This window comes from Erythrolamprus reginae, chromosome 2 (genome assembly GCF_031021105.1).
Source record: "Erythrolamprus reginae isolate rEryReg1 chromosome 2, rEryReg1.hap1, whole genome shotgun sequence".
Lineage (NCBI taxonomy): Eukaryota > Metazoa > Chordata > Lepidosauria > Squamata > Dipsadidae > Erythrolamprus > Erythrolamprus reginae.
Genome location: NC_091951.1, coordinates 150,325,312 through 150,348,225, shown reverse-complemented (window position 1 = coordinate 150,348,225; position 22,914 = coordinate 150,325,312). Strand labels below are relative to the sequence as shown.

The 22,914-nt window shown below is 41.4% G+C and overlaps 1 protein-coding gene across 1 annotated transcript in view; it reads right to left on the bottom strand.

The window, feature by feature from the left end:
• Positions 1-2,855: 2,855 nt before the first annotated feature.
• EVPL (envoplakin) overlaps positions 2,856-22,914 on the bottom strand; it is a 61,317-nt gene continuing 41,258 nt past the window's right edge. Inside the window, exons 14-22 of the mRNA XM_070739866.1 lie at positions 22,531-22,712; positions 21,195-21,373; positions 20,888-21,026; positions 17,770-17,963; positions 15,185-15,335; positions 14,209-14,292; positions 14,001-14,111; positions 10,307-10,399; positions 2,856-6,656 (exon numbers count right to left, since the gene is read on the bottom strand). Of these exons, the coding sequence (XP_070595967.1) occupies positions 3,231-6,656; positions 10,307-10,399; positions 14,001-14,111; positions 14,209-14,292; positions 15,185-15,335; positions 17,770-17,963; positions 20,888-21,026; positions 21,195-21,373; positions 22,531-22,712 (4,559 nt within the window). The 3' untranslated portion in view covers positions 2,856-3,230. The remainder of the gene's footprint in view (positions 6,657-10,306; positions 10,400-14,000; positions 14,112-14,208; positions 14,293-15,184; positions 15,336-17,769; positions 17,964-20,887; positions 21,027-21,194; positions 21,374-22,530; positions 22,713-22,914) is intronic.

Here is a 22,914-nt window from a genome sequence, read left to right as displayed (position 1 = left end):
CAAAGGAAGGGAAGACCCTCTCCCCCTCTCTCTGATTTTCTCTTTCCCTCTCTCTCTTCCTCCCTCCCTCCCCTTCTCTCTCCCTCTCTTCCCCGTTAAGTTCGCCGTCCGCCCAGCCTGCAAGCAGCCTCCCTCTCGAGCTCGGCGTGCTCCATGCAATCAGCGCCAGGCTGCCCAGCCACAGAGAGAAGTAAACTTCACGCAAGGGAGGCTGGCAAAGGGAAGGGAAGCAGCCAAGTCTTCAGTAGGATGCCTGTCTTGTGACCCGCGCAGCCCCCGCCAGCCTCCACCCAATCCCTGCTTTTCTTCGCTTCCCCCACACCCGAGCTGTCACCCCCAAAAATGTGTCTCTTAGCTGACACTTGTAGCTGGTAGTTGCATTCCTGGTGCTGTGTCCAGGGCAGCCCCTTCTTAAAAAAAAAAACTCGCAAATTCGATCAAACTTCAAAGCACTGATTACTTGGAGAGTGCTGAACTCGAAAGGGAGGCTGGCTTGTAGGCTGGGCGGACAGCGAGCTTAACATGGAAGAGAGGGAGAGAGAAAGGGGGGAGGAAGAGAAAGAGAGAAAAAGAGGGTGAGAGAAAGAGAAAGGGGGAAGAGGGTCTTCTCTTCTTTCGTGTCCTCCCCCGCTTTAGAACCTCTTCCATGTACTCCCTGCTTCTCTTCTCCCCACATCCCCCCCTCTGCAGACTGAGTGATCACGTTTCTCCCCGGCTGGGCAGCTCGGTGCTGATTTCTTGGAGCATGGTTTGTAGGCTGGGCGGATGGCGAGCTTAATGGGGAAGAGAGGGAGAGAAGGAGGAAGAGAGAGAGAGGGAAAGAGAAAATCAGAAAGAAAGAGGGGGAGAGGGTCTTCGCTTCCTTCATGCCCGCCCCCCCATCTCAGAACCTCTTCCCTGGCTGCCTGTTTTGTTCAGAAGAAAGTTGATTTGGAGAAGCCCCTTTGATTGGCGCGATGTACTGATGGGGATTTCCGTGTTAGGTTTCGCTTTCGTGTCTCGTGTGAATACAGAAAACGGTCATGGGTGCCAAAGCAATCCCCCCTCTCTCAAGGGTACAGGACTATTATGGACCTGGATCCCAGAGAGCCTGCTGAGTTTGAGAGGGAGGGAGGCCGGATGGCCGGATTGTAGGCTGAGTGGCCGGTGAGTTAGGAAAAAGTTGTAATCTATTTATATGAAGATGCAGAACAAGTTTGTTTTGCACTCCGGGGATTCAGGGAAGCTTTCCTGACTCCTCCGGAGTGCAAAAAAACCAGCACAATGGCAAACAGGAAGTACATTTTCCCGAACTTCCGGTCTGTCCGTTAGGGGATTTTTTTTGCTTCCGGGGCTTCAAGGAAGTGTCCAGAAGGTGCAACAGCCTTTCCAAAGGCCGAAAATTAGTTGCATGTGTGCTGGAGCTGATACAGGGCAAAGTCTTGCGTGCCCTCGGATGTAGCTCCACATGCCAGTTGTGGCACGCGTGCCATAGGTTCGCCATCACGGATCTAGACTATTCAATAATTAAGAGGCTTATTTACCTGCAGTTTGGGTTTTCAAAAAATTTCTAATTTTTGAAATTTCTAGTCTCTTATTAAATAAAAATATCAAAACCTGATAATCAATATGCTAAGATCTGAATTACATAGTATGGGACATAAAATAAACAAATAAATAATTACATGAAAAAATTCTATTTGTTGATCTTAGCCAAATATCTTGGTTGAAGGTGGAAACCTTGAAATCTCCGGATTCTGATAGAACCTTGACAATACAGAGATGGAGATAGGGAAACCTTACACTGATCGAGGGTTGTTTTTTTTGTGGTCCTTGTTCCATTATGCAAATACTGTATTTTTATTTTTATTTTTGCATTTGTAGAAAGGCAACCTAACACCCAATAGTAGTTCTTTTCTATGGATTTATTTTTAAAATGTCTATTAATACTTAATAAATGTTATCAATTAATGTTATCATTAATTGTTGATGTTGATGTTAATATTCCTGTTTGCATAAATAAAAACATGCATCAGTAACTTTTGCATTAATGAGTTTTTGTAAAAACTGTCAAAAATAGCATTTGAAGACAATTATAATCAATATCCCTATTTTGAATTTGAACTATTAAATACCATAACAAAGCAGTGGAAACCTCATAGCACAGTATCTAGTTAACATTTTAAAACTAGGTTCTAGCCCTGTTGCCCAGGTAAATGGCAATATTTAGTCATGTATAGCTAATCTCAAAGGACTAAGTAAGATCAGAAATAGTTAGTACTTAAGGTGGGAAACATCTGTAAACAACTATAAAATACTGTATTTTATAAATACTATAAAACAACTATAAAATAATGACGTTTAGGCCAGAGACTGCAAAGAAAAAAAGTCTTAAAAGAAGAATATGGCAAAGCACGTTGTTGCCAAGAAAAATATTAGCACATGTAGGAGTCAAGTGCAATATGGAGAGAGATTTTTATTATATATGTGTGTGTATTATATATAAACGTGTGTAAGTTAACCCACCCCTGATATATACATATAACACATATACATGCTGTATATCTTTTACAGTATGTACGGAATGTCTGGTGTGTGTTTTCTAGTGACTTATTTGCTATTAATTTGATTTGCTTTTTATTATAAACAGTTTTGTCTTAGACTTAAAAAGTGCATTCTCTCTCTCCACGTGTTTTCATATAATGTTTAGCGCTGTTACTCTATAGTTTTATGCTTACATCAGGATAGACAATCTGTGGTTCTCCAGATGTTGCTGAATTCTAGCTCCCAACTAGGGACTCAGGAACATATGAAGCACTATATAACTCAGAGGGAAAGGAATTGTTAGTGTTTTTTAAAAAATAACAGGATAGCAGTCAGTATTTTAACTTTTATTGCATGCATGATCTTTAAGCTCCAGCTATTGTGACACGCATCCTTTTAGGCTTTGCAGGAAGAAACTATTTCCTAAGCATTTTGAAGATTTTTTCCTATTTCAAAAACCCCTTTATTCCCTACAATAGATACTGTATTTACTCCCATATTAGATCCCTTCCACTTTTGGAACAGAATGCTTCTGTGTGAAGTGCAGATAACTTGGTATAATGAAGTAAATCCCGCTATCTAATATAATACACGGCTATCTATAATTGCCAGACACTTTGTTCATCTGAACATGACAGGACATGAATTCTCTTGTGGATGAAAAACATTTCAGACTTTTTACAAATTCAAACTTTTACTGCCTTGCTTTAGTGCCTGAATCGGGGCACAGCAGCTGAATGGATTGCAGACTGATATCCTTCGGAGGTAGCTGGGAGGAGGAGGAGCCCACTTAAAGGATCTTTCTGGCAATGAGCCATGGCCTCCTTATAATGGATCTTCTCTTTGGTGATAGGATCAACAAGATCTTTCTCATAACTTGACTCGTCTTCTAGTAATGCGGCCAGGTCACTACTAATTAGGCCTGTCTGCACAGCTTCTGGTATTGGGATGCGTCCTGTTTTCTTAGGATCTATTAGTCCTCCAGTTAGGTGTTGGACTTGTAAATAGGGGAAGGCGTTATCCAGAGTTATCCATCCTTTCTGAACTGCTTCTCCTACAGCCAACCTTCTCTTGGTGACAGGATCTTCAATCCCCGTGAAAGCCTTCTGAGCATTCAACAACCTTTGCACGTAAGTATTGTCGATCAATCCTTTATCAAGGGCTTTGTGGACAGAGTAGCGATCTCTTGAGATAAGATCAACGATGCCGCCGGTAGCAGCTTGTGCCTCCAAAAGCTTCTGGGCTGTCATTGGATCCACCAGTTTCTTGCCGAGTGCCGACTTAATGTTGTACTTGTTGTCGTAGGTTGTGTCATACACTCCAGCAATAGGAAAAGTATCATCACAGAAAGCCATAGGTGGCCCAGAAGAGAAGAAACTTTGCTTTTGTTGAAAAACAGGAGATGAAATTGGAGAGTTGGCAATAATTGAGCCTAAAGAAAGGGCTGCGTTCTGCTTACTTTCCCCTGCTACAAGTAGAGCAAACTCAGAGATGGGGATTTTGCCTTCCTTGTAAAGTTGGTATTCTTCTTTTGTAATCCTTTTGAATCGCAGGGCATCATCAATGGAGTACTGTTTTCCACTCTTTTTGTCAAGAAGAACAGAAACGTCCCCCTTGGATCCCAGGGTTGTAATTTCCTCCCAATCACATTCCAGTTCTTGCAAATGGATATACTGGCATCTATCTATCATGCCTCTCTTATAAGCCTCGTAGGGTGACATATCTTTACCAGTCTCCGGATCCAGAATAGATATCTTGGTAGAGAGATTTGTCTCTCTCATCTGAGTCTCGTTGTTCAGTTCTTCTTTGTTGATTCTGGATTGGAGTTCCCGGATAGCCCTCTCTTTTTCATAAATATTATCCTTCTCCATAAGTATATCTGATTCCAGACGAGAAACCTCCTGGCCAAATTGGATCTTCTTTTGCCTGTCACTTTCAGTCCTTTGGCTCAAGAGCTTGGTCTGTTCTCTAAGGAAACGGGCTTTTCCTTGCTTCTCTTTTTCTAGTTCCCTTAATTCGCCTTCAAGACTGTCTTTTTCTTGCATTGCCACCTTTCGAGATTTCTGGAGCTCAGCTTCTTCTCTGGCCCATGTACATTTCATGCCTTCTGCCCTCTCAATCTTCTCTTTCAGATGTCTGATGCTTTCTTCTGCATTTTGCCGAGTGGTTCGTTCTTTGCTTAGCAGATCCCAAAGACGTGTTCGCTCATTTTCAAGCACTCTGTCTTTTTCTACTCTGATTACTTCCTTATATATTGTCTTTTCCTGGGACTTTGTCTTTTGTAGAACGTCAATCTGGGCTTGGAAGTTCTTACATTCCCTCTGGAGGCTCAATACTTCAACTTTCTCCTTATCTAGTTCAGCTCGCAAATTGTTACTAGATTGCTCAAGAACTGGATCTTTCTCTACCTTGATGACTTCCTCCATGATTATTTTTTCTTGAACTGGAGCTGGGCTTTCTTCAACTTCTTTTATCCTCAGGGTGATCTGCCGCATCTCCTTTTCCAGAGCAAGCCTCTTGTTTCTGTCATCTTGGGAGTTCAGCAGTTTTTCGTTGTCTTCCACTGTTGCCCGAAGCAACTGGACCTCATGATCCATCTTTCGCCGGTTGCTGATTTGTTCATCTAAACTCCTGCTCAGCCTCTTGTGCTCCTCCCTAAGCTTCACATCTTTCTGAGTAACAACTACCTCCTGCACCACCACTTTTTCCTCCGGCTTCCTTCTCTCCAGAAGAATGTACTTATTCTGCAGGTCATAGATGGCATCTTCGGTTGCTCTCCTCTTTTGTAATACGTTACGCACTTCTTGGCGAAGACATTCGGCCTCTTTCTCTAATAGAGGGTCATTCTCATACCGGATGACCTCTTTATTAACAATCTTGGTTTCAACTTTGGCTCTTTCTCTTTTCCACTCATCCCTTTCTCCTTCTAACCTGATTAGCTGTTCTTGGACTCGGCCGTTTACATTCACAAAATGATTTAACTGTTCTTTCAACCGGTCTATTTCTCTCAATATCTCTGGGCTCTTTTCTGTTTTCACCACCTCCTGGATGACTTCTTTAAACTCCACAGAAGGTGGTTGGGCTCTCAGAACTTTCAATTCAGTCAAGGCTGCTTCTACCTCCAGATCGACTTCTTTTCTTTTCCTTGAAATGTCTACGAGTTCTCGCTTCAAACGTGCTATCTCTTCCTCTGTTTCTGGGTCTAGGTGAAAAATCTCCTTGACTTTTTCTTTGATCTCCACCCTAGGCTTTGTCTTCTCCATAGTGCTGTATTTGCTCTGCAGCTGTGTCAGTTCACTTGACAATAACAAGTTCTTGTTCCTCTCTTCATCAATAAGCTTTTGAAGCGTGGAAGACTCTTTTAGGAGCTCCGGATCTTGCTCCACTTGCTTTGTTTCTCTCACGACGACTTTGGGTTCAGTTGCTTCAATGAGCTTCTCAAGATCCTCAATTTTGCTTTTCATTTTCTCTATTGTATCCATTGCAGACTGCTTCTTGAAACTATCTTCATCAATTTGCATTTGCAGTGATCTGATTGCCTTTAGCATTTCTGGATCCTTCTCTAACTTCACCACCTCTTTTACTACTATTTTCTCTCGGATGTTTGATTGCTTTTGCTCCAGGAGGTATAACTCTTTCCTGAGCCGTTCGATTTCAGAGGAGGAAGTTGAATGATCACATAGATACCTGATTTCTTCTTGGAGTCTTGCTGCTTGGGCATTCAGATTTGGATCTTTCTCTGTTTTTGTAATTTCTTTTGTAAGCAGCAGGCTTTTCACAACCCTTCTATCTTTTTCCATTTCAAGAAACACATTATTCACTTTTTCAATATCTGTCTGTAAATCTGCTCTTTTCTTCTTTTCATTCTCAATTTGATTAGAGATTTTAGCAAGATCACTCTCCAGAACTGGATCTCTATAATAATCAAACATTTCTTTCTCCTCAATTCTTTCAATGGGCCGTTGGGTTCTCAGTGTCAGAAGTTTATTTCTCTGCTCCTCCAGTTCTTGCTGTGCCTTGGCTTTCCTGTTGTGTTCCTCTTTAAGCTGAGACTTCAGGGTTTCAGATTCATCTATGTTTTTGGACTGCTGGGTTTGTTCATGCCTTACCCGCACCGTATCACTTACTTCTTTCTGCAGAAAGAAAGGGCAGCCCGGGGGGGGGGGAGGGAGAGAGAAAACAAAAAGAAAGTATTGTTGATTCTTAATACTATGAAATTTACTTCTAGTCCTAAACACACACACACACACCATAGTTTTGCTGAATTGAAAATGAAGGGAGACTAGTATAGATCTATTTTGAGGTTGTTTTCTCTCATCAGCTAGTCATACCCTCACCAGGATTTGAACCAGTAGCCTCTGCCTTGTAAGATTTGATTCGACAGAAACATACACACACATGTTCTAAATTTATATATTTATATATTTATTTATATATATATATATATATATATATATATATATATATATATATATATATATATTTTCGTAGATTTTCACGGGTACAGGTATGACGGTCTTGGCATATTCGGGTTTCTTCCCGTGTAGGATTTGGAAATTTCTGGTGACGTTTCAACGAGGTCCCACTCGTCATCTAGACCAGCGTTTCCCAACCGGTGTGCCACGAGACACGGCCAGGTGTGCCGCGAAGCTCCTAGGGAAGCTCCAGCTGGGCGGGGCGCTGCCGGTGCCGACCTGGAGCTCCCTCGCAGCTGTCCCCCGGCTCCTGCTCGATGCCGCGGTTTTCGGCGCTCTCCTGCTGGGCCCCAAAGAAGGAAGGCAGGAAGAAGGAGAGCTTCATTCTTCGCGCCTTTTTCTCGCCTTTCTTCTTTGGGGCCCAGCAGGAGAGCGCCAGAAACCGCGACATCAGGCAGGAGCCGAGGGACAGCTGTGAGTGGGAGCCCCAGATCGGAGGCACCGGCAGCGCCCCGCCCAGCTGGAGCTTCTCTGGCGTCGGCGGCAAGTGTCCTTTGGGGCCCGGCGGGAGGGCACTGGCGGTGGGAGTGGGGTGGTGGTGGTGGCTGCAGCGGCCGCAGGCAGCCGCGGGGAGATGGCGGCGGCGAGAGGGAGCTCCAGGCGGCGGCGAGAGGGAGCTCTCTCTCTCTCAGCTGACTGCAAGCGGGAGCCCTGACGGTGGCGGTTGGACGTGCTGCTGGACGCCGTACATGCTGGCGCTGCGGGCCTGGCATATATGGCGTCCAGCAGCACGTCCAGCTGCTGCCGTCAGGGCTCCCGCTTGCAGTCAGCTGAGAAAGAGAGAGAGAGAAAGAAAGAAAGAGAGACATATAGGAGAGGCAGAGAGAGAGAGAGAGAGAAAGAGAGACATAGCAAGAGAGGCAGAGAAAGAGAGACAGAGCGAGAAAGAGAGACAGCAAGAGAGGCAGAGAAAGAGAGAGAGAGAAAGAGAGAGAGAAAGAGAGACATAGCAGAGAGAGAGAAAAAGAAAGAGACAGCAAGAGAAAAAGAGAGACAGCAAGAGAGGCAGAGAGAGAGAGAAAGAGAAAGAAAGAGAGACATAGCAAGAGAGACAGAGAGAGAGAAAGAGAGAGAAAGAAAGAGAGATAGCAAGAGAGGCAAAGAGAAAGAAAGAGACATATAGCAAGAGACAGTGAAAGAGAGAGAGAGAGCAAGAAAGAGAGAAAAAAGCAAGAAAGAGATAGCAAGAGAGACAGAGAGAGAGAGAGAGAGCAAGGGAGAGAGAAAGACATAGAGGAAGGGAAGGAGGGAGAGAGAAAGAGAGCAAAAAAGAGAGGAAGAAAGAAAGAAAGAAAGAGGGATGGAGATAGAGAAAGAAGGGAAGGAAGGAAAAGAGAGAAAGAGGGAGAAATAGAGCGAAAGGGAGGAAGAGAGAGGTTTTTTTGTCCAAACTTTTCTTTAACCCCCCCGCCTCCCCCCTTTCAATGTTCCCCAGGATTTTGAAAATATGAATAATGTGCCGCGGCTCAAAAAAGGTTGGGAAACACTGATCTAGACAGTGTTCGCCTTAGAACAAGGACAGAAACACCAGCCTGAAGATGATGAGTGGGACCTCGTCGAAACGTTGCCAGAAATTTCCAAATCCTACACGGGAAGAAACCCGAATATACCTAGACACATGAGCTGTATCCGAGAATTGGTCTAGCAAATGACTGGCTCCTTAGAGCAGTGTTTTTCAACCAGTGTGCCGTGGCACACTAGTGTGCCGTGAGACATGGTCAGGTGTGCCGCGAAGCTCAGAGAGAGAAAGCAAGCAAGTGAGATAGATAGAAAGAAAGAGAAAGAAAAAAAGAGAGAAAGAGCGAGCGAGAGAGAAAGAGAACAAGAGAGAGAGAAAGCAAGAGAGAGAGAAAGAGAACAAGAGAAAGAAAGCAAGAGAGAGAAAGGGAGAGAAAGAAAGAGAGAGAGGGAGGGAGGGAGGGAGAGAGAAAGAGAGCAAAAAAGAGAGGAAGGAAGAGAAAGAAAGAGGGATGGAGAGAGAGAAAAAAAGAGGAAGGAAGGGAGATAAAGTGGGAGAGAGAAATAGAGCGAAAGGGAGGAAGAGAGATAATTTTTTTAGCCCCCCCCCCCCCCTCAATGTGCCCCAGGGTTTTGTAAATGTAAAAAATGTGCCGCAGCTAAAAAAAGGTTGAAAATCACTGCCTTAGAGTATGTAACAACATTTAGTGAACCCACAAGTGAGATTAAACTGGGATTAAGAATCAAATTTTAACTGAGCCTTGAACACACTAAACCCTTCTAGGGAATTTTTTTTAAAAACCTACATGGAATCCTTCAGATTATTCACTGGATTCTGTATTTAGCAAAATGTACAGTAACAGTATGCCTAAGAATATATAGGGACAGATACTTAAGTATTAAAAATAAAATAAATTTATTAAGAATATTGTATTTACTGATATAAAGACTGCCTTATGTTTTTGTGTACATGACAGGGGAAAGGAAAAGGAGACTGTTTTGTTCTTTCAGTAGGAAGCAAGCAGAATATAACACTCTTAAGTATTAGGCTTCCAGTCAGGGGAAAGATAGTAGGAAAAAAATCAGAGAAATAACAGGTTTTCTCTACCTGTTTCTAATGGGCAATAAGATTAAAAAGTGCAACTGTAGAAATTTTAACATTGTTCAGAAGCTCCAATATGCCTTAGGTAAATCGTTGTCTCAACCTTTCTTCCCTTTCCTATAACATAGGGCTACATTGGCTCAATGACTGAAAATATTAATATAAAGCATTTTGAACTGAAAAAGTACTGCCCAAATATTATTGACAATTTTATTTCAAAATTCTTGTGCAATGACAAAAATATGCCAGCAATGTTAAATATGAATTGTTATACCAAATGGGATGAATTTTATTTCATTGAAAAAAACCTGGTCCTTTTATTTCATTGAATTTTATTTCATTTATTTCATTGAAAAAAACCTGGTCCTCAGCGATTTTTGGCTTTTTATATTTACCTAATGTAGAATTGAAATTTGTCTTCATATTTTAAATTACTTTGTTAAAAGTAAAGTTTTGCTTTCTGAAGTTATTGGAAAGTAGACACAATTTTTAAACTGGATCAAATATTAAAAAGCAAAATTGCAGGGGAATGAGATATGAGATATTTTTAATGTTGCAATTATGATTAGGAATTCAAAGAAATAAAATATAAACATTGCTTTCCTTTTATTGGTAAAGCATGTTAGGAAATTATAGTATCACTTACGTATAGAGAGGCAAAAAGAAACCAATGAACTTTCTTTTCAATTGTAAGAGATGCTCTAATATTTAAGCACTAAACATATAATTTCAAATGATTTAGGCATACCTTATTCATAATTTTCTTGGCAAATTCCAGCCAACAGATTTGTTGTTTGTTTTCAGCGGCAGTCTCTGCATAGAGTTTTGTCATATCATTTTCCTAAAGGCAATACAAAGTATTATTCAGATATGACATTTCCTCTACCAGGATAACTAACACCCAGTAAATTACAATATTTATTTTAAAAATATTAATACTAGATCACAATGTTGAACAAATAGCTTTCTGTGAAGTTAGAAAAATGATATTAAATCTGGATAAATTGATATTAAATCTGGAGGTAAACATTTCCTATTTATCTTGAAATGTCAGAAATACAACTCTTTACATGTTTATTCAGAATGTCAACATGCTCAAAGGGATTTACTGCCAGGTAATTATATGACAAAATACAGTGGTACCTCATGATACGAACCCCTCATCGTACGAACTTTTCAAGATACGAACCCAGGGTTCGGAATTTTTTTGCCTCTTCTTACGAACTTTTTTTCACCTTACGAACCTGCCAAGCCGCCACTGAGATGCCCCGCCTCCAGACTTTCGTTGCAAGCCAAGCGCAGGTTTTTGCAATCCTGGGATCCCCTGAGGCTCCCCTCCATGGGAAACCCCACCTCCTGACTTCCACGTTTTTGCAATGCTGTAGGGAAATCCCAGGAGGGGAATCCCAGAATCGCAAAAATGGGTGCTCTGCTGGGCAGAGTAGGGGCCACAAAAACAGGAAGAAAAGACTCATGGAGCTCAAGGGAGGAGAAAGGTGTGGGGAAGATGAGCATAGTGGGGTGGACAAAAACGGGAGGGAAAAGCTCATGGAGCTCAAGGGAGGAGAAAGGTGTGGGGGAGATGAGGAGAGAGAGAGGTGGGCAAAAACGGGAGGGAAAGGCTCATGGAGCTCAAGGGAGGAGAAAGGTGTGGGGGAGATGAGGAGAGAGAGGTGGGCAAAAACGGGAGGGAAAGGCTCATGGAGCTCAAGGGAGGAGAAAGGTGTGGGGGAGATGAGGAGAGAGAGGTGGGCAAAAACGGGAGGGAAAGGCTCATGGAGCTCAAGGGAGGAGAAAGGTGTGGGGGAGATGAGGAGAGAGAGGTGGGCAAAAACGGGAGGGAAAGGCTCATGGAGCTCAAGGGAGGAGAAAGGTGTGGGGGAGATGAGGAGAGAGAGGTGGGCAAAAACGGGAGGGAAAGGCTCATGGAGCTCAAGGGAGGAGAAAGGTGTGGGGGAGATGAGTAGAGAGAGGTGGGCAAAAACGGGAGGGAAAGGCTCATGGAGCTCAAGGGAGGAGAAAGGTGTGGGGGAGATGAGGAGAGAGAGGTGGGCAAAAACGGGAGGGAAAGGCTCATGGAGCTCAAGGGAGGAGAAAGGTGTGGGGGAGATGAGGAGAGAGAGGTGGGCAAAAACGGGAGGGAAAGGCTCATGGAGCTCAAGGGAGGAGAAAGGTGTGGGGGAGATGAGGAGAGAGAGGTGGGCAAAAACGGGAGGGAAAGGCTCATGGAGCTCAAGGGAGGAGAAAGGTGTGGGGGAGATGAGGAGAGAGAGGTGGGCAAAAACGGGAGGGAAAGGCTCATGGAGCTCAAGGGAGGAGAAAGGTGTTCGCCTCAGCTTTGTCTGGCCTCCGCTTTTTTTTTAAGCCTTAATATTTTGGATTCTCCTAATGGGCTTGCACGCATTATTGGCTTTTCCATTGATTCCTATTTGAAACATTGTTTCATCTTACGAACTTTTCACCTTACGAACCTTGTCCCGGAACCAATTAAGTTCGTAAGACGAGGTATTACTGTATATTTAGGCTGCAACTAATCTTTGATGTCTTGGCTTTCCTGCTATTTTGGGGGAGTATGTTAGATGCGGTTTGTGTGAATGTCAGAAAAATGTAGGTGCAGAAGATTTTCAGCAGAGGAAGAAGTTCAAAATTATTACCAACTAATTCTAAGAACTTGCAACTACTTTAGCCACCAACTTTCCCTAACAGACTTTATTTAATTATACCAGTTTGGAATACAGTGTTCCCTCGATTTCCGCGGGGGATGCGTTCTGAGACTGCCCGCGAAAGTCGAATTTCCGCGAAGTAGAGATGCGGAAGTAAATACCGTATATACTCGAGTATAAGCCGACCCGAGTATAAGCCGAGGCACCAATTTTTGCCACAAAAACTGGGAAAACGTATTGACCCGAGTATAAGCCGAGGTTAGAAAATGCAGTGGCTACTGGTAACTTATAAAAATGGAAAACAATAAAATTACATTAATTGAGACATGTTTTAGAATATTTATTTTAAAGAAAACCAGTAAACTAGCTCTGTAAATTTAAGAGGGTAAACAAATTAACAATATTAACAATAAATTAAAAAGTAAAAAAAGTAGCTCGATCAGGAACAAAGCTAAAACCTAAGAGTTAAAATCCTTCAAAACTGGATTCCTTCTCATCATTAATTGGATTTACATTATTGTTCTGTTTTTATATATGCTGTGAGCCACCCTGAGTCCTTGGAGAGGGATGGCGTACAAATCCAATTAAATAAATAAACAAACAAACAAACAAACAAACAAATAAGTGTATCCAAAGAAGAGCTTCAGCATTAGCTGCTGTGAGGTTATCAGCATAGAAAACCAAATAGATAGATAGATAGATAGATAGATAGATAGATAGATATAGATAGAAAGATAGATAGACAGACAGACAGACAGAAAAATAGATAGATAGATAGATAGATAGATAGAAATAGATAGATAGATAGATAGATAGATAGATATAGATAGATAGAAAGATAGATAGACAGACAGACAGACAGACAGATAGAAAAATAGATAGATAGATAGATATTCCTGTCTAGCTCTGCCTCATAACACATTATTAGATCCTATCCAAGCAAGGACAGCAACTACCACAAAATACCATTTTTTAAACAGTTTAAATCCTTTCAAAGGAGGGGGAGGAGAATCTGACAGCAGGGGGCCTTTTTAATCCGACTCACCATTGCAAATGGCTGCCTTCTTTGCTTGAGCTAGGGAGAGGAACTACGGCGTGCCAGAGGGGACAAAAGCTGGTGCCTCCTCGCTCTGGCTCAAGCAATGGCGCCCTCGTGTGGTGACCCGGGTATAAGCCGAGGCTGTGTTTTTCAGCCTATTTTTGGGGCTAAAAAACTCGGCTTATACTCGAGTATATACGGTACACCATTTTTGACTATGGACAGTATCACAAGCCTTCCCTTAACACTTTAAACCCCTAAATTACCATTTCCCACTCCCTTAACAACCATTTACTCACCATTATTACTGGTACTCACTATTGAATAAGACACTTAGTGATCCTGATATTTATAAACATAATTATTTATTAACAATAATTATTTTTGTTGTTATTTATTTGCAAAAATTATTAGTTTTGCGATGACCTATGACGTCATTGGGTGGGAAAAACCATGGTATAGGAAAAAAACCACAAAGTATTTTTTAATTAATATTTTTTGAAAAACCGTGGTATAGGCTATTCGCGAAGTTCGAACCCGCGAAAATCGAGGGAACACTGTACTTCTGTCATTGGTTCGTCAAACATTTTTCTCTTTTCAAATAGCATATTACAGAATTATTTCATTTAATCCTACATTTTAAACTGCCAAATATTAGATTGAATGTTCCAAACTGTTCTTATATAAGGGCTTGTGCATCTTGGATACTATGAATCCAAGCTTTGGGCTTAGTCACTCACCTGAGCCTGAATGCTCTCTTGGAGGGGAGTCACCCGGAGACGCTTGGCAGATGAAGCCGTCAGAGTAGGATCCAGAGACGATTGATATTTTCCTGCCTGAAGTTCATAATCCTGTTTTTTTAAATAAATACCAACCAGTCATATAATTGGAGGAGAACAGGTAGCTTTGCTAATAGGAAATGGAAACGGTAGAACCATGCAAACATACATTGAGAATAGACTGCACATTCCGGGACAGGTTGATCACTGAATTTTTGTCAGACTCTTTACTGTGGATTTCATTTGCCAGCCTCTGTAGGAGAAGTAGAGACAGGGAGTTAGGGATACATTCCTGCACAACGTTAGATTAATATAATTAGATTTTTGCCTATCTTTCAAGCATTAACTCTATGATTATTGCTTTATAAGCAATCTGTATTGTAAAAGCCCCTGCACTTGTGAATTTTTCAGACATTGTACATTAGAAACATAGAAATCTGACGGCAGAAAAAGACCTCATGGTCCATCTAGTCTGCCCTTATACTATTTCCTGTATTTTATCTTAGGATAGATATATGTTTATCCCAGGCATGTTTAAATTCAGTTACTGTGGATTTACCAACCACGTCTGCTGGAAGTTTGTTCCAAGGATCTACTACTCTTTCAGTCAAATAATATTTTCTCATGTTGCTTTTGATCTTTCCCCCAACTAACTTCAGATTGTGTCCCCTTGTTCTTGTGTTCACTTTCCTATTAAAAACACTTCCCTCCTGGACCTTATTTAACCCTTTAATATATTTAAATGTTTCGATCATGTCCCCCCTTTTCCTTCTGTCCTCCAGACTACACAGATTGAGTTCATTAAGTCTTTCCTGATACGTTTTATGCTTAAGACCTTCCACCATTCTTGTAGCCCATCTTTGGACCTGTTCAATTTTGTCAATATCTTTTTGTAGGTGAGGTCTCCAGAACTGAACACAGTATTCCAAATGTGGTCTCACCAGCGCTCTATATAGCGGGATCATACTCTCCCTCTTCCTGCTTGTGATACCTCTACCATTGCCGTTTACTGTTGCTGTCACTGAGTAAAGAACAAGCATGTGTGAATGTTACATGCAGGCATATTCATCAATTCCTGATGAAAGATGCCTAGTGGGAATGCGCCTTCCATTCTTTTGTTTGAGCATAGGGCAGTGCTCTCATACCTTCTGAGCCTCGAGCTTGTAGTTAATTTGGCTCGGTCCATCTGTGGTCTTGATTTTGTACTTCGGGAGATTGTTGAGCCAGAATATCAGATTCTCATTGGCATTTTGGAACTGCTGGTAAATGAGGCTGGTATCCCAAAGTGTCTTCTCCCTGCACAGTAAGATGGCTGTGATTAAGTAGCAAACTTCTTTGGATGACTTCAAGAAAGAACTTAAGAGAAATAAAGCCCAGAAATAGTCAGAAAAATATCAACTACATATTTAAAAAACAATATGTTTATAAAGCCTTTCTCCATGTATTGTAAAGGCTGAGTTGGTGAGTCTCCCACCTTTACTTTTCTGACTATTTCTGGGCTTTATTTCTCTTAAGTTCTTTTAATAATAATAATAATTTAATAATTGTTGTGAGCCGCCCCGAGTCTACGGAGAGGGACGACATACAAATCTAATAAATTATTATTATGTCCCCCCTTTCCCTTCTGTCCTCCACACTATACAGATTGAGTTCATTAAGCCTTTCCTGATAAGTTTTATGCTTAAGACCTTCCACCATTCTTGTAGCCTGTTTTTGGACCCGTTCAATTTTGTTAATATCTTTTTGTAGGTGAGGTCTCCAGAACTGAACACAGTATTCACAGTATTCACAATATGCTGGGTCTGTTAAAAAAAAAAGTGCTATTACTAACATGTTGTAAGCAGCCCTGAGTCTAAGGAGAAGGGCGGCATTAAAAAAATCAAATAAATAAATAAAGCTCAGAAATAGTCAGAAAAGTAAAGGTGGGAGACCCATCAACTCAGCCTTTACAATACATGGAGAAAGGCTTTATAAACATATTGTTTTTTAAATATGTAGTTGATATTTTAATATCAATTCCCCTATTGGGAATCTCTTAACAGAATAACAGAGTTGAAAGGAACTTTGGGGGTCTTCTACTCCAGTGTTTCCCAACCTTGGCAATTTGAAGATATTTGGACTTCAACTCCCAGAATTCCCCAGCCAGCATTTGCTGGCTGGGGAATTCTGGGAGTTGAAGTCTAGATATCTTCAAGTTGCCATGGTTGGGAAACACTGTTCTAGTCCATCCTCCTGTTTAAGCAGGAAACCCTATACCAATGACGGCGAACCTTTTTTTGCTCAGGTGCCTACAAAAATAATGCAATGCCCTCCGTTCTCACACATGCACACACACTCCTCCCCTGCTCTGTCCACCCTGCGCTGCCCCCCTGGAAGCCACCTGAAGCCTGGGGAGGGCGAAAAATGGAAAAGAAGATTCTGGAACAGGGCTCCCCAACCACTGGTCCGTGGACTAGCAATGGGCCACGGTATGCCAGACACCATGCCATGCAAACAAGTAAAGCCCCATTTGTGGGATGCAGGCAGCACACAAAACCACGCCTCTTCCGGTCCGGAGAAAAGCCTCCCTTCACAGAACCAATCCCTGATGCCCAAAAGGTTGGGAGCCACTATTCTGGAAAACTCAAAACCCACATTTGACTTTTAGATACATTGTCTCACAAAAGCGAATTATTAAATGATGACTATTCATAGTAATCATTTCCACCACTAGAGTACATCAATGACCTCTGTGACCATATCGAAAGCAACTGTGTTCTTTTTGCAGACGATGTGAAACTTTTCAACACCACTGACAACACACTCACTCTCCAAAAAGACCTTGACTTTGTTTCAGACTGGTCTAACACCTGGCAACTTCAAATATCAACCAACAAATGCTCTACCCTCCACATCGGCAAAAAGAATCCAAACCGCACATACGAACTGAATAAACAATCTCTCACTGCTAACCCACACTCAGTAAAAGACCTTGGAATACTAATATCAAATGACCTAAGTGCTAAAGCCCACTGCAACAATATCGCCAAAAAAGCTTCTAGAGTTGTTAATCTGATCCTATGCAGCTTCTCCTCAGGCAATCTCACACTACTCACAAGAGCCTACAAAACTTTTGCCAGACCCATCCTAGACTACTGCTCATCTGTCTGGAACCCATACCACATCTCAGACATCAACACCCTTGAAAATGTCCAAAGATATTTCACCAGAAGAGCCCTTCACTCCTCCACTCGAAACAGAATATCCTACGAAAATAGACTAACAATCCTGGGCCTTGAAAGCCTAGAACTACGGCGCCTAAAACATGATTTGAGTATTGCCCACAAGATCATATGCTGCAACGTCCTACCGGTCAATGACTACTTCAGCTTCAACCGCAACAACACAAGAGCACGCAACAGATTCAAACTTAATACGAACCGCTCCAAACTTGACTGTAAAAAATATGATTTCAACAATCGAGTTATCGAAGCGTGGAACTCATTACCGGACTCAATTGTGTCAACCCCTAACCCCCAACATTTCTCCCTTAGACTCTCCACGATTGACCTCTCCAGGTTCCTAAGAAGCCAGTAAGGGGCGTACATAAGTGCACTGGTGTGCCTTTCGTCCCCTGTCCAATTGTCTTTCCTTTCTCTCACTTATCGTATATATTTTCTTTCTTTCATATATCCTCTCCTCTAAGTTCATTTTATCCTTATATATATTACTAGAAAGTGGGGTTTCTCACCGTTGATCCAGCTGGTCAGCTACAATATGATACCGATCATTAATGAGCTGGACTTCCTTTTTCTGCCTGGGCAGATCTGGACAGTATTCTTGAAAATTGTTCTGCATGGCACTGCAGCTGTGCTCTGCATCCTTAAGGCTTCGGTTTAACTTGAGCAAACAGTTCTCCTGTTTCACCAAATCGCGCTTCAGTTTCTTAAAAAAAGAGAAAAGATAACACATATCATGGAGACTTACAAATGATATAAATACATATTTGTGCAACTGTTTACTCAAATCATCTGATCTTCAAAAGTGTCATATCATATCTGCTTTCCCTTTCGATCGGTTTATTAGGGGAGCATAGACAAATAATTGGATTTTAAGAAAAGAAAGGCACTGTGAATTCAGTTGTGGGAGAAGAAACGGTTTTAGGAAAGTGACTAAGGCCGAGGGAAGAATTAAGAAATGAAATGCAGAAAGAGATAGAGAGAAAATAATAATTTTCTCTGTGGGAGAAAATAATAATTTCCCTTGTTTTATAATTGGGATGCTGGAACCAAATGCCTCGCCTCGGGAATGACGTGGTTTTTTGAGCCAAGGACACATTTGGAATATTAACAGCACATCATTGCATGTTCTCTTTAAATGACTGTCAAGTGGGGGAGAGGGAAGATAGCTTGTCTTTCATAAATGATGGTAGTTATGCTGCTCATCAAACAGCCATTTATCAAAATATGATTGGTGATGCTGTTCTTCCTTCTCCCCACTAGATAGGTTTCTGTTTGTGAAGGCAATTTATTTTTTTCAGAAGTGTAATGCACATTGCAGCCAGAAATATCTTTGGGATTTTCCTGGGCCCTAAATGTGCATCTGTAAACGAAAAATATTAGGGCACAGTTCTTTGCAGTATCCCCATTTCCCAATTCTACTCTTTTTATATATTATTAATGTAATTAAACCTCTTATTTAAAAAAAGAGATATATAAAGGAGACTGCAGGGCATTAATGGAAATGTCTCCACGCACAGTGCCTCTGTCTGTGTCTGGTTTCTCATATTGGCAAATCAGGAAATTACTGTAATGTAGGTACTGATGAGTCAATACAAAATTATTATTATTATTATTATTATTATTATTATTATTATTATTATTATTATTATTATTTAGTTTTATATGCCGCCCCTCTCCAAAGACTCCTGGCGGCTTACAACATATAAAAGATAGTACTGTATATAGTTAATTTAAATTTAAAAATTTACCTTTTAAAAAGTTACATTTAAAAACTAGAAAAGAAACCTATTGAAATACATACATATCCATTCATACAAATGCTTGCATCTACTTCTGTTTGTCTTTTGGCTGTATTGTTTAAATTATTGAAAGGGTCTAATTGTTTTGACTCAAGAAATCTTTTCCACAAGGGCCTTAGTGCAAAGAGACTCAACATGTATACTATTTTAATCATTCAAGAATGTATGTGACCTATATATTATGGCAAAAAGACAAAATTTGAGGGTTAAGTGAGTTTAAATATCCTTTAAACATAAATACAGAATGTTAATTTTGAATACAGTGATCCCTCGCTGTTCACCACTCGTGGCTTCAGTGCATCGCGGGTTTCTGTGAGAGGCCTGTGCACATGCGCGGTCAGGGGCTTTCCGTGTCTGCCGGGATTCTAGGGCTGTCCAGAGGTCGGGAGGCTGTGGTGGAGCCAAGGGGGAAGCAGAAGGATCACTGTCCTCTGCCTCGGCACATCAGAATGAAACAGAGGGCGGGGAGGCCTTGGCAGCCAGATTCCTAGGGCTGCCCAGAGGGCGGGAGGCTGTGGCAGAGCTGAGGGGAAAGCAGTGGCTTCTCTGCTCTGGATGGGATGAGGGGAAGCTGTTGTGGTTAGCTCTGGCCCAGCTCCTGCCCCAAGGAATGTGGAGGTAGATGTGGGGGAGATATCCACATGCCGCAGGTCTTTTATGCTCCCAGTAGAATCTGCCGACGAACTCTCCTCTGACCAAGGAAGCGTGAGTGACAGGGAAGAGGAGAGTTTGGCAGACAGCCCAGGAGGAGATCAGTCATCTGTATCATCCCTGGATTCTGAACAAGAATTAATGACACATCCACGCATGCGTAGAGTGATTCATAGGAGACAACAACTGAAGGATTATTGCAAGAGAAAATAAGGCCACCTGTGGTTGGGTGGGGCTGCTTTAAATAGTGCTACAGATAAAAGTGCAGCCTGGTGTTTTAGCATCATGGCAGTTCATCTGATTCATTGCTTCGTCAAGATCGTGGTTTTTGCTGTTCAGGATTGTGTGTGTGGACTCTCTGGACTTTAGAATTGGACTCAATTTCCCAGTTATTGGGTGAGCAATTGGACTGCATTTAACCTGTGCCTTGTGTGCACCAGAAAATCCCTTTGACATTTAAAAAGGGAGCTGTTTCTGTTTTTCTGTTTATAAAAACTTTTGGGTTTTCCTTTTATCGTGTGGTGTGTGTCTTCCTGGACTAATTACCCTGTAATTACGGGTGGTTGAGACACGCCGACAGAACAGAAGCAAGGCGGGTATCTTCTTTCTCCCTCTCCAGATCCTTGAGCGCTTTCAAAGAGGTGGCTGCGGCAGCCAAGAGTATCGATACAACAAGGCTTCACTTTTTAACATTTCTCATCTGATCTCTGGTTTCAGAAGATCCTTTAATATTTCAAAAAAGCCTCGCGTCCCTACTTCGCGGTTTTTCGTTTATCGCGGGTGGTCCTGGAACCTAACCCCCGCGATAAACGAGGGATCACTGTATAACTAAAGGAAAAATTGATTAATAATAAGGCTGGGCAATAATAATATTAACCACATTTTATTCATTGATGAGTGGGCAGCCATATAAATTGAACAAAACCATTTTTATCCCATATTTCCTCCATGAGGTTGAGGTGCCATATTTAATATGTTCTTCTCTATAATTCAAAAATGGTTCAAAAATGTGAAAAACAAACAAGTAAGCAAACAAATCAGTTTATCTTAATGGTTTGATCTTTATTTGGGCTTTTTGTTAATCAACTCTATTCCTTTAGTGTAAGAGTGTGAGATTGGATGGTTGGATGGATGAGCATGATCACATGGGGTATCCATGATTTCAGACAATTCTTACCTGAAGCTCATTTGCACGATCTTGCAATGCCTTAGGTGAAGCTGGAATGGTACCATCATGAGCTAGCTTGGTCTCAATGGTGCTAATGATCCTGTCCACGTTTTCTATCTGAGTTTCCAAGTTTATGCTTGCTTCGGCTCTGAGGAATGGAAGACAATTGCACTCTAAAACTGTTTTCGTCAGTAGCACAATAAAACAACATCTTCCAACTTGTAATGCTTAAAAGAATTTACACAAACATTTTGAAGAATGCTGCTTCTTTACCACTAAAGATTCTTGGCCAAAAGATACTAAAGGAGTTGCTTACTTTTCATCATATAACCTGGAGAGTACTTTAAGATCGTTGTATTTATTCTTGATGTTGTTGAGCATCACAGGAATTTGAGAGGCAGAGGTACCAGCAGGCTTTTTTGAAAGATAGGTCTCACATGCTTTCTGAGCGGCTTCTTTTTCTGTTCCTATAATCTGAATTCTCCTGTTTGTTCCCTGGTAAAAATGAAGATTTTTTTTTTAAAAAAAAGAACAATCAGATCAATTGAAGGGACTGCAATGATTATATGTATGGCAGGATTATGGAGTTGAGGGGATGATATGCACCAACTCTGTCTTATCCTATAATATCTATCTATTGTAAATAATTTTGCCACTGGTTCACATGCACTCTCATGCGCGTGCACACAATGCTTCTGGGCATGCACAGTATGTCCAAGTGTGGCCTCTATGTTGGTGGAGGCTGGCAGGATTCCCTTGGATACCGTTTGTTGGGGGTCAAGGGAAAGGGAGGTTTTTGCCTTCTCTTTCTGCTCAAGATCCCCAGGTACAATTGGTGGGCCACTGTGTGACATAGAATGCTGGACTCAATGGACTTTGGCCCAATTCAGCATGACTCTTCTTAAGCATCCCAGGCGGGTGGGCGGAACTTCCTACTTCTGGCGCTACTGGTTCTAAGAACTGGTCAGAACCGGAAGCAATCCACCACTGTCCTAGATGCCTCCTTATTTTGTTTGTCTGAAACCTGGAACAATCAGTATATTCTTGATTCTGGATGGCAGCTGATCCAAAACAATCAAACAGACTATTCCATAATGCAGTGGTTTATTCCCAATTCAACACAAAACAAAATGCATTCTCTGTTTTGTGTGACCCTCTAGTGCTGGGTAATCTATGCTGATTTTTGCATTTTATACTTGTTTTGACTTTTCCAGTTTAGTGGAAATAGGCTCCTGTCCACATGCAAGAGACTTTAAGACAAATATTTCCTATAAAATAATATTTACAGATACTGATGAATAGTATAATTAGTCACACATTTGATTAAAGCATTGAAAAATAAAAAAATAAAAAGATCCCTTCTACAAAATAATAGGGAAGTTAATAAAATGTGGATCTAATCTTAATTAAATAACTAAAAATATTGGGTTATAAGACCTCTCTCTGTGTTCTTTATTACTCAAGTGAGTGAGCATTTATTACTCAAGTGAGTGAACATTAATTCTTGCTTTTTTTTGCACAGCAGTAAATGCACTCCAATCTTTTTTGGCATGTGCAGTATATAAATATTTTAGCTTTGGGTAGTATTTAGCCAAATATGAGAGTATCAGCTATCACAGACAAGTAAACAGTCAAACTCCTTCGGTACTTGCCTCCTGATGTTTGATCCGTTGAGTAACATCTTCTATAGGGTCACTGTGATTTAGCGGAGACCTTGTGTAGTTTAAAATGTCCATCTTAATTTGCCCCAAATCAATATCAATTTTATTCAGCTTGTGGAGCAAATGGTCAGCTTCAGAGTCATCCTGAACTGTAGTCAAGGGTCTGGTTGTGCCTAGAATAACAAATAACATTGGCATTCCTTTGGTGTAGTCCAAATTAAATAAAACATCCAGATTAAGCACAATTTCTCATTCACATTCATATTAATCCATCAGGTTGCCTTCTCCCCTCCTTGGAAGAGCTTTAAGAAAGTTCAAATCCATCTCATCCTGGACACTGTTTTTTTTTTAACTGTTACCATCTGGCTGATGGTA